The sequence below is a fragment of the Triticum dicoccoides genome, chromosome 3A, assembly GCF_002162155.2.
Source record: "Triticum dicoccoides isolate Atlit2015 ecotype Zavitan chromosome 3A, WEW_v2.0, whole genome shotgun sequence".
Lineage (NCBI taxonomy): Eukaryota > Viridiplantae > Streptophyta > Magnoliopsida > Poales > Poaceae > Triticum > Triticum dicoccoides.
Window position 1 is genome coordinate 152,622,875 of NC_041384.1, and position 11,485 is coordinate 152,634,359.

The 11,485-nt window shown below is 42.7% G+C and overlaps 1 protein-coding gene across 1 annotated transcript in view; it reads left to right on the forward strand.

The window, feature by feature from the left end:
• LOC119267673 (transcription factor MYB3R-1-like) overlaps positions 1–6,213 on the forward strand; it is an 8,824-nt gene extending 2,611 nt beyond the window's left edge. The window contains exons 5-12 of the mRNA XM_037549106.1: positions 559–653; positions 749–852; positions 1,595–1,723; positions 2,205–3,966; positions 4,250–4,446; positions 5,024–5,108; positions 5,280–5,492; positions 5,723–6,213. Coding sequence (XP_037405003.1) covers positions 559–653; positions 749–852; positions 1,595–1,723; positions 2,205–3,966; positions 4,250–4,446; positions 5,024–5,108; positions 5,280–5,492; positions 5,723–5,857 — 2,720 coding nt within the window. The 3' untranslated portion in view covers positions 5,858–6,213. The remainder of the gene's footprint in view (positions 1–558; positions 654–748; positions 853–1,594; positions 1,724–2,204; positions 3,967–4,249; positions 4,447–5,023; positions 5,109–5,279; positions 5,493–5,722) is intronic.
• Positions 6,214–11,485: the final 5,272 nt, after the last annotated feature.

Consider the following 11,485-nt stretch of genomic DNA (forward strand, 5'->3'; position numbering starts at 1 on the left):
TTGAATGCAGGTTCTGTTCTTATTTTGCCTGAGGGATTCAAAATTAGTGCCGCTCGAACCTATTTCCCCTGAGTTGAAAGAAAAGGTGGAAAATCTCTCTTCTCAGAGTTATCGTCCCAATAAAACTATATGCTTGTGATCCTGTTCCCGGTAAGAAATATAGTGAAATTGTCTTTCCCATTCTTTCCCCTGATCCTGCTACGAAGAAAGATGTTTTGCTGTGTCACGTTCCGAAGGTGGTTTGTGCATTTTTCTTTAGCATTTTTATATCTATGCGGCACTGCATTTTTTACAATGATGTTAGCTTCTTTTGTTCTTTTATTCTTCTATTCTCTTGTGCATGTTTGCTTTATAATTACATACATCGATTCATTAGAAACCAAGAGGATGATCCTTCCGTTATCTAACATAAGATATTGATTTGTTCCATTAGTTTGTGCTTTCTCTCATTCGTCTCCAGTCAGCTTTCCTTTTTTTCTTTTCTGTTATTAGGAACACCTCCCTACACTTTCTGTTTTTTGACAAGTCTAAGCACTGACATATTGCCTTCTTTTCCAGCGGAGTGTTTTCCTGATAGAACCGATGTACAATGCCTGCACAGGTGGCAAAAGGTTCTAAATCCTGAGTTGATCAAAGGGCCATGGTCCAAAGAAGTAGGCCCCCTATTTGATTTGTTTCCATTTTCAGGCTTATTGAGCATCTTGTATGCTCACGTGAGTCTTATCAACCTGTTGTTTCATATTTTTAGGAAGACGATATCATTGTTGAAATGGTAAAGAAATATGGTCCAAAGAAATGGTCAACTATTGCCCAAGCTTTGCCAGGACGTATAGGAAAGCAATGCCGGGAACGGTATGGATGGGAGTGCCCTTTAATTTCATCAATCTTGTACTTAAGAACCTTTTTTCTTTGCAATATAATATATACGACTGAGCATTGAACAACTGAATGTGAACAGTAACTCATGGAGTTCCGTGGTGCCTTGTTGCTTTTGCACATCAGCACTGTGGTTTTATAAGGCACATGAATAATGTAATTCTTGATGCAAGTGATACAGAGTTCTCCTATGTATTCCTGGTTAAAGAACACAGTAATCTCAACAATCACTAATGCAATGTTGATTTTTGCAGAACCACAAAGTGTTAGTTTGCCTCTTTCCATTATCCTGATGGTTCTACTGTTAAGGCATAGGCTGGGTTCTGGATAAAAATGTTTCATTGAATAGTTTCAAGAACATAGAGGATCAAGTGAATAAAATGTCAATATGTCCCAACCTTGTAATGCTAGCACCTCTTCGTGCTGCTAGCTAGCAATATCAGAATTCAGGAGAGCTGATTTTATAATTTCAGATTCACCAGCCTTTTGGTAAAGTCAGTAAAAAGCAAAAAGACATTGGAACTAAAGTATTAACCTTTTTTTAATTACATGTTAACATACTACAGCTGTTCCTCTTACAATTATTGTTATTTAGTGAAAGTTCTTATTTTGGGGCCAACTGAGTAGCAGCTAAATACATTGGCTTTAATTCGTAGCCATAACTAATTGACCATAGAGCATGTATCCTTTAACGATGGACTATCTTATCTGTGATTAGGTGGCACAATCATCTTAACCCTGGCATAAACAAGGATGCATGGACACAGGAGGAGGAAATTACTCTTATACATGCTCATCGAATGTATGGAAACAAATGGGCTGAATTGACAAAGTTTTTACCCGGAAGGTAACTAAATGATGTTTCCATTTATGTATGAGCTGCTGGGAAATATTTATGTATGATATCATGATGAGTCCTGTCCTGTGAAAAGAAGTTTTTCTTTTCATCCTCCCTGATGAATTCACAAACTTTTGGGTTCAGCATCCATTCCCCTTTTTTTCATTCGGCATCATTTGGAAGCTATGGTGTTATACTCGGGAAAAGATGGTAATCTCAAAAGGGAACTAAATTGTTTTGCTTTTGGAAAATAAAATTAGGGCACCGGTCCCATAAAAATGTTAAACCACTGCCACCGCAATAGCTCTCTTTTATTTTCTTTGAACAAAATTTGAAATAATATATGTTATTTTTAGTCAAATATGGTGTCGACTGGTGAGTATTACAGCAAGCAGAGAGAATGTGCGACATGTTAGCAGTATTCCCTTTATGCGCATATATGCTTTGCACCTGAAATGATTGACTTCTAAATTTATGTTTCCCCTGCCAGGACGGACAATTCAATTAAAAACCACTGGAACAGTTCTGTAAAGAAGAAAATTGATTCTTATATGTCATCAGGTTTACTTGCTCAAGTCTCGCGTCTCCCACTTATTGAACACCATGCACATTTTAATTCCTCACCGGCAATTACGCAACAAAACAGTGAAGACAGTGACAGCAATGCTGTCCGGGAGGTTGAGGATTCATCAGGGTGTAGTCAATCCTCATTGGCCATGGTTTCTTGCTCGCAAGCGCAGGACACCAATCTGGCCTTGAGCTGTGATTTACATGTGAATGCGGATCCCAGCAAGACAGAAGCACATGATTCTCAGTCTTCTATGTGCCAGGAAGGCTATACTTCCACCGAGGGTGTTGCATCTGCTTTGTCTGAAGTTCATTGCCATGCTTCTTCCTCCAGATTTGGTTCAGATAAACTCTTGCAGCAGGAAATTTCACAAAGAATGGATTTGCAGATGGATATTGATGAAACACCAGGTAACTCGATGTTTGAAAACAACCAGACCATTTGTAGTACATCGAATAATGAAAGACCGATGTTACAGTATGAGATAGCACCAGATATGCCTATCTCTGTGCTAACTAATGTTTCTGGAGCTGAGCCAAAACTACATTTCATGTCCGAGGCTGACTTCAGCAGTCCTAATTGTTTGAAATCAGAACTTTGGCAAGATGTTTCGTTCCAGAGTCTTCTTTCTGGACCTGATGTAGTTGATGCTGATTCTCTTTCAAGACTAAACCACCATTCAGATACACATTCCTCTGAAGCAGACACCCATTTTTTGGCAGCACCCAACCCATCGCATACATCAAATCCGTCGAGTATGATGATGGCTGCTTATGGCCAGGATCCATCGTTGTCAGTACCACAATCTCTTATTCCAAATGGTTTGTCGGATGTGGCTGATGAAAAGTCAAGAGAAATGCAAGTTTCTGGGTCAGAGATGATCACATGCATGCATGATTCTTTTGGTGATTCTGAGCAGTTTGCTACCCCTGGCAGTACTGATGGTAGACATGGTGCTTCAGCAATTATAGAAAGAATACCGGAATACGGGGACAAACAGTTAACTGACGCTGAAGAACCTGCTTCCAGCATGGCCAAAGAACCACCATTGGCACAAGGTGAGGCTGCGTCAGATGAAAAGCAAGATAAGGGAGCGCTATTCTATGAACCTCCTCGCTTCCCAAGCATGGATGTTCCATTTGTCAGCTGTGATCTTGTAACTTCTGGCGATTTGCAAGAGTACAGTCCCCTTGGCATTCGGCAGTTGATGCGCTCAACCATGAGCGTAACCACTCCATTGAGATTGTGGGGCTCCCCTACCCATGATGAAAGCCCTGATGTTGTGCTGAAGAGTGCCGCCAAAAGCTTCATAAGCACACCATCAATATTAAAGAAACGACCGAGAGATCTGTCATCTCCGACTCTCGAAAAAGGAATAGAGAAGAAGTCTAGGACTGAACAGGACAGCGGTGTGTTGGGCACATCCTCCGTCAGTGCTCAAACAAGTTGCATGCATGCCATTAAAGACAAAGGAATTGTTACCGAATCAGTTTTTTGCACTAATCGATCTTCATCTTTTAAACCTCTGGAGAAGAAACTTGAATTCTGTGATGAAAACAAGGGAAATTTGGGTGAAAGCGAGCAGGCAAAAGATGGACGAAATGCACAGAACAACCATCCTGTGGATGAGCATGCAAGAGGGGAACAGTGTTCCACTGCAAATATGGTCAATATTAATGATGAGGTAAGTACTTCTAAATCAGTTCTTCAATTGGTACCATATCTTAGTAGAACGGAAGGTAGCGCTTATATAGTTATTGCGGCGTAGCATAGCAGTTGCTACAATTTCTCCAGTAAATCTAGCTTTACGTGTCTTCAAGAAATGTGATTCAAAGTATCAAGATCTCTAATGATGTCATCATGTATGTGATATGTGGGGTTGAACTGAAAGGCGGGGGCAAAGTGGCATATAAGTTTTCCCCTTGACCTGCTGATCTTGTTCTTACTTATATTTTTGTTCCATGCAGCCACCGGCAACTGTTCTTGTTGAGCACAAGGGCAATGACATTTCTGATCATGGCGCAAATGCCATGTATCAGAAAATGAACACAAATCTTCAAGCTCTATCGGCCTGTAAGGAAACGTTTGCTAAATCGAAGTCTGGAGAACTCATTGCCGAGAAATCTTCACCATGCATTCAAATGGATTATGAATATGTGAACATGTAAGATTGCACACTAGTCTGTTTCCAAGATGATTTTTTGGGTTCTCCAATCAGTTTCTTTACTTTGGTCAGCACGTAGTATGTGTGAGTCTAGATCTGGCAGGTCTTACGAAATCCACTAAATATAAATGTGAAACTGGTACCTGGCAAGTTGCCATCATTCAATGTTAAAATCTCTTCATCGCTAGAAAGCTAAATTTGCCTGAAGATTTGGATTTACCTAGGTACCTATTCTACTATTAGATTTATGAATTTAATTATTAATACTCCCTCTGTAACTAATATAAGATCATTTAGATCACTATTAGTGATCTAAATGATCTTTATAATAGTTTACAGAGGGAGTACATATCTGTGAGAGTAGAATATTCTTTAAGTGCTCCCTTTTCTACTCTGAAGCCTAAGATTTTGGTTTATCTAGACTAAAATCATAATAAGTCATTTATCTACTGACCCCCTTACTGGTATGAGCATCTGCAATTTGAATTCAACTGTCGAAGAACACATGGATCTTTCTAACGAAGAACACAATTACCGTTGCTCTTTCTTGCTATTCTGAATTGCTACTCTTTTTCAGATTGGCTGATACGCCTGGTGTCAAAAGAGGACTGGAATCTCCATCGGCTTGGAAGTCCCCTTGGTTCATAGATATGCAATATAAGGTACATTTAGCATTGAAATATTTATTGTCTTATAGCTATCCTGCGTCAAATCTGCAACAAGGTTTTTTTGATGGGCCATATTTGTAGTTTTGGACGAGCTGAAGCATGAGAAGTACTTGTCATCTGTTACTCATTCTTTCTTTCTTTTGGTTAATACCTTCACTTGTGCAGGGGTCATACTTCATCAGCCCAGCGGATACAACTTATGATGCATTAGGATTGATGAAGCGGATAAATGTGCAGAGTGCTTCTGCTTTGGCGGATGCCCGCGAGGTCCTGGCAAGTGGCAGCCAATGTGGCAACAAAGATTTTGATGAGGAAAACAAGGAAAACGTAGATGCCGAAAATGAAACAGGAACTGGCAAGCCGCAAAATAAAATCATGGTGCGTAGTTCTCATCTGCTTCATTCAGTACCTGGGATAGTAGAGCAATTACAAATCTTATGTGGGAAAACTATGGTAATTTGATTCCCGTAGTTGGTCAGATGTGATGATTTCGACCAATTTTGATTTTTGAACAAACTAGATCGAGCATTGACTACAGATACTACTCTATATATGATATTTAAGACTGCAGTATCATCAGTATTTCTAATTCCAGTTTAACTCTGCAGGCTGAAGCAAGAGTCCTTGACTTCAACGAGTGCGCCACACCGGTAAGAACAGCAGACAGCAGTGTGGGCGGCAGGCTGACAAAATCGCTCAGCTCACCCATTCCTTCCTCCCACCTCCTGAAAAAATTCAGATAGCTAGACCTCCGAGAAATACACCAGAGATATTCTTTGATTGCGCGTTACCAGCATTGTACATGCCTTGTCGTAAATCCCAACACCCAGTTGTTCTCCTATTCGTTGCTCCTGTTACTTTGTACTTCGTGACTGGACCGCTGTCCGGCACACATTCCAGCCCGGAAAGAATCCTTGGACTGTTGAAAGTTGTATCATCAGTTAATTTATGTTGTTAATATTTCATATCCTAGACCCAGACTTTCACTGTCTTGGTGAGTCTGATAAATGGGACAGTTTTGAGCTCGTCTAGTTATATACCAGCAACTCTTTCATGTTTCATGAGATTGAATTCATTTTGCCATCAAGTTTGGATGCCATAATTATGTACAGTCTTGTCAATTATCAACCTTATTTTATACTCCCTCCGTTTCTTTTTAGTTTGCATATAAGATTTGCAAAAGATATCAATATTCACTTATGAAATCAATATTATTAGATGAATGATGATATTAGTTTTCATAACATATAACTTTAGTATTGTAGATGTTGATATTTTTTTCTGTAAAGTTAGTCAAACTTTACAAAGTTTGACTTTGACCAAATCTTATATATAGACTAAAAAGAAACGTAGAGAGTATAACAAGAGTTTATGTACAGTCTTGTCTTCCTAGGTGTATTCTATCTACCAATAGTTTCCACATCGGATTCAACAAAGTTGCTCTGGATCCTTGCCATGTCCCACTGCCCTGAGTGCTAATCTATCAGCTCATGCACTTTGGCAACCGATGCATTTGGTAGCTTGACCATGGGCCTCCTGCTATAATTCGAAATCCATGGGTCTGTCACCACATCGGGAAAGTATTAGGTGATACCAGCCCTTATATGCTACCATGATACCAACTTAAAAAAATTCATATTTAAACTTTTCAAAAAATTCCAAAAAAAATCATGGATGTTCATGACATATATGTCGACAACCCCTAAAAACTCCAGATCAAAATTTGAAATATACATGAAGAGACAAAAAATGACAAATTTAGATGTGAATAGTGTCATTTTTGCTTTTGTCTTCTTTTGACACTATTCATGATGGATTTGTCTTTTTTGTTTCTCTTTGTGTATGTCAAATTTTGATCTGATTTTTTTAGGGGTTGTCGACATATGTCATGAACATCCATGATTTTTTTTCAGATATTTTTGACAAGTTTAAATTTGAATTTTTAAAGTTAGTACCATGATAGCATATAAGGGTACTTTCCCCAACATCAACAACACTGCCGTTCCCCACCCTCTTAAGCAATCCAAGCTGCCGGGCATCCTTGCCGTGAAGAATCACTTGCCAAGTATGAGAGGCATTGCGCCTATCTTTCTATGTCATAAAATCTCCATCGGCATATTTACCTTTCATAAGAACATCTACAACCGCATATGACAAATATGACCCCTTAAATGCCTGTGGACGCGCCCAGACGCTTCCATGGACAGTGACCAGACACTTCTCAAATTAACACAACTACCTCTGGACATCTTATATTAAATTTTTAAATCCATATAAAAGCATGCAAACTAAAAAACCTATGTACTACGTAGCTACTCCTTGTCGGAGATGTCGATAATCTCCGTGCCCGGCTCCGGGTACATGGGCGGCAGCTGCAGCTCCGGCCTCCTCCTCCTACTTTGCGTCGAGTTCGACGACTCCTGTTGGAGGAACTGTCGGTTGGCCTCCACATAGGCCTCATCCTGTATGGACTCCAAGATGACCTGCTGCTCCGCCATCTTCGCAGCTTCGGCGACGGTGAACTCCGCCTCCGCCATGGCGAACCCCGGAGCAGGCTGCTTCGCTTCCTCCTCCTTCGGATCCGCCACCTCCATCGGCTCCGGTAGCTGCTCTCCCTCCTCCAGTGAGTCTGGAGGCAGACCGGCAGCGATGCGGGCAGCGCGCCTAGCCTGGATCTCCTCCGCGATCTGCCTCCCACGCTCCGGCGTCAGCATAGTGTACGTCGTGATCTTGCGACGGACTTGGCGATGCCGGAGAGCGGGGGAGAGAAGGACGGCGGGCTCGGGTGGCGGCGCAGAGAGGAGGTGGATGGGCTAGGGTTGAGGGACGCCGACCGACTTAAATAGCTGGATTTGGCCTCGGACGGCGAGCCGGAGTGGCGCCACACGGCGTTCACGCCACGGCAATGTAGGAGGCGTCTGTCGGACCGTCGTGTTTCCGGGTGTTTTCGCGTGAGGACCCCATCGTCAGTCCTACGTGACGGACGCGGCCGGGCGCGTCCGGACGCCTCCGTATCCGCCCCATATTTGGGTTAGATATGAAAGGTGTCGGTTAGCCCGACATTTTGAGACCCGTTCGAAGCGACCGTCTGAATCAGATTTTCGTGTCCGGTCATTGACTGGGCGGGCCACCCGGGCGTTTAGCCCGGTTTGGAGCACCCGGCTGTAGATGCTCTAAGACCCTGGGTCGGGGTTTGTAAGCAGGTGCCATCCCTGCTTGGCGAAAATAGCTTGGTCGACCAACTCAAAGTCTAGAAATCCACTTTCCCATCGTATCTCTTCGGTATGTCAGTATCTCTTTTCGCCGATGCATTTTTCTTCTATTTTCATCTCCTCTCGCTACCGAGCTTTTTTTTGCACATGTTTTCAGATAATTTGAAACAACTCATTAAGAAAGTATGACAGCCTGCCACGCAGAGTTCACAAGAACTTCTCTTCCGACACTATTTATCAATTTTGGGGTCCAACCATTTTCTAGTTTTCTAATACAATGGTTGATAGGATAGTCTTATCTTAAGTCTTGCATGTAATTTAGAGATGACAAAAAAAAATCTACAATGGGTCATCTCTTAGCCTTATCTTCGATAACTAGCTATTCCTAAAAACGTGGTGAAACATATTATGCTAAGAGATCATCTCTTGTCTTCTCTTAAATAAAAAAAGATAAAACTTTTTTTATGATTTCTCTCTTCTCCATCTTCATTATCATACATGGCATTCCTAATATAAAACCATTGTAGATGCCCTAATGTTTGTAGGAATACTTCTAAACTGGGCGTCAGGGGATCTTTCATGATGAATCCCAACTCCCTCTGCGCCAGGGTCAAGAAGGGTTGGTACTTTCCAGACTCTGAATTTTTACTCGCTACAGCTCCTAAATCATCCTCAGCCACATGGAGGGCGATCGTTGCAGGAAGAGATGCACTAAAAATGGAGCTCATAAAACGAATTGGAGATGGATCAACGATCTCGGTGTGGGAAGACAGGTGGATTCCCTCTATTGTTACTATGATGCCAAAGCTACGACAAACAGTAAGCGATTTGATTGATACAACAAACAGGGACATGGCGACATGATCTTGTGCGTAGCATATTCATACCACCGGACGCATCTGCTATATTGAACATTCCATTATGGCAGGGTGGCAATGAGGATTTTCTAGCATGGGCTTAAGAGAAATCCGGCATTTACTCTGTTAAATCGGCGTATCGTGCTCTCGTGAATCAGAAAGAGCGTTTGGCTCTAGAGGAAGGGCAGATTACAGGAACTTCAGTGGATCAACAACAGATGTGGAATGCTATTTGGAAACTCAAGGTAGTCCCAAAAATGAGGGTCTTCTGATGGCGTATAATGCGAGGTATTGTGCCGGACGAGTGCGCATTGAAGCATCGCCATATTAAAGAAGAAAGCAGCTGCAAAATTGCCTAGCAATGGATGAAGATTTGGAACATGCACTCTTACTTTGCTCTCATGCCCGTCGTTTCTCGAAGGAAGCCAGACTACTGTTTGATATACATGTTCCACGACTCCATCCTTCTATATGGAAGAAAGACGTCCTATGTGATCAGCAATTCTCGGACAAGGGCCGAGCAATCATCATTACAGTGAGGTGGGTTATTTGGATGTCCGGGAACAGATGGACACATGAGAAAGAACGGATTGATCCGGTCACTTCAATTAGAAGAATCAAGAAGGATCTAGCGCTTCTGGATTTGCCCCGTGAGCGGGCACTAGAGTTGCCCGAGTTTGGCTGGCAGCCTCCAGACGTGTTACATGTCAAAACAAACACAGATGCTGCTGTTCACTTTGATGATGGCAATGCCGGCGTCGGTGGTGTTGCTCGTTCTGCATCGGGTTTCAAGGGTGCATGGTGTAAGTCTTTTGCAGGTGTCACGGACTCACTCATTGCCAAAATTCTCTCTATGAAAAAACGCGTCATTTTTGCCACACTTCAAGGCTATACGCATGTGATCATGAAAACCGACTGTCTAGAAGCAGTTAACCTCTGGAATTCTCGCTACACTGATTGTTCAGTGGCTGCACCAATTCTAACAGCAATTAGAAAACTAGCTCTTAGTTTTACTTCTTTTAGTATTCAACATGTAATAAGTTAAGCAAATGGTCCTGCATATCTCTGTGCTAAGCGTGGATGTACGCTTAATGTGACCGATAGCTGGTTAGACTCTACCCCTAGCTTCCTGATCAGCAGCCTCTTGCTGACTGCTCGGCGAGTGCATTCGTTGAATAAAGCTCCGTGATATCCCCCGCAAGAAAAGGTGGTTGGAAGACCGTACCTAAGTACTTCTCCCTCAGCGCTTCGGCTAGGATCCCACATGCGCCATGTCGGATCCAGCCCATGCTGACCCACCCGACTTCAGATATATCCGTCCTCATCTGCTTTTCGAACCAAGCCCTCTAGCCACTTCACTCCACTCCTCTCCCCTCCACTCCTCCACCCAAACTCCCACCGGCGATTTCCAGACTTGGCGGGAAGCAGATCTGAGCCCCACATCTCTAGATCCGTTGACCCCGAACTCATCCCACGCAGCCCGGAGAAGGAGAAGACCGTCTGACTTGCGCTCCGCCGCTCCCGGGAGGAGGCCACCGATGGCAATGCTCGGAGTCCTTCCGTCAGAAATCCATTGCGTCGGTCCAAATATTGGACTATTGGACAAGCCATTAGTCCACGCTTGGCATCGATGTAATGGAATACACGTGTAACTTAAAATGACGGGCAGATGCCTGTAAGTTTTATATGGTGATATTTGAAATGGAGCCTAAGGAATCATAGGTTTTTTGCATCGAGGAACTGTCGCCGCACCTCAATAGACTGTTATGGATATGTTTGCTGCCACCTGCCAGTGACTGGAAATTGTGCTAGCGGCATGTCATCTACAGTAGTTTTCAAAATCCCCATACAGAAGACTGGCTTGCAAACAAATCACTGATATTAAAAAAATTCATATTGTGATAACGACATCAATAAACAAGGGCTATACAAAGGACAAGTTTTTGACTCTTATTGCTAGCAGTACAACCGGAAGACCTCGTACAAATACTTCTTTGCTTCATGCTTGCAATTCTCCAGGCTTCTTCAATTGTACGTGATACTGACTTTCACCTCACCGTGGTTTGTGCTGATTGTCCGAATTCTATGGTCCCTGTCAAGAGGGAACTCAACATCACCTTCAAAGGGGATGGGAACCCCCTCGTTGCTTGGAGTTGTCACATTCAACCGTACCTTAATTGTAAGAAATGGCTGTGGATTGATTGGCACCGTAACAATGAACCGCTGCATTGGCTTTAGGATCACACTACCATTGCCAGCAGAGGGGGTGAGCTGCACCTTCTCCTCCTCCTCACAGAAGAAG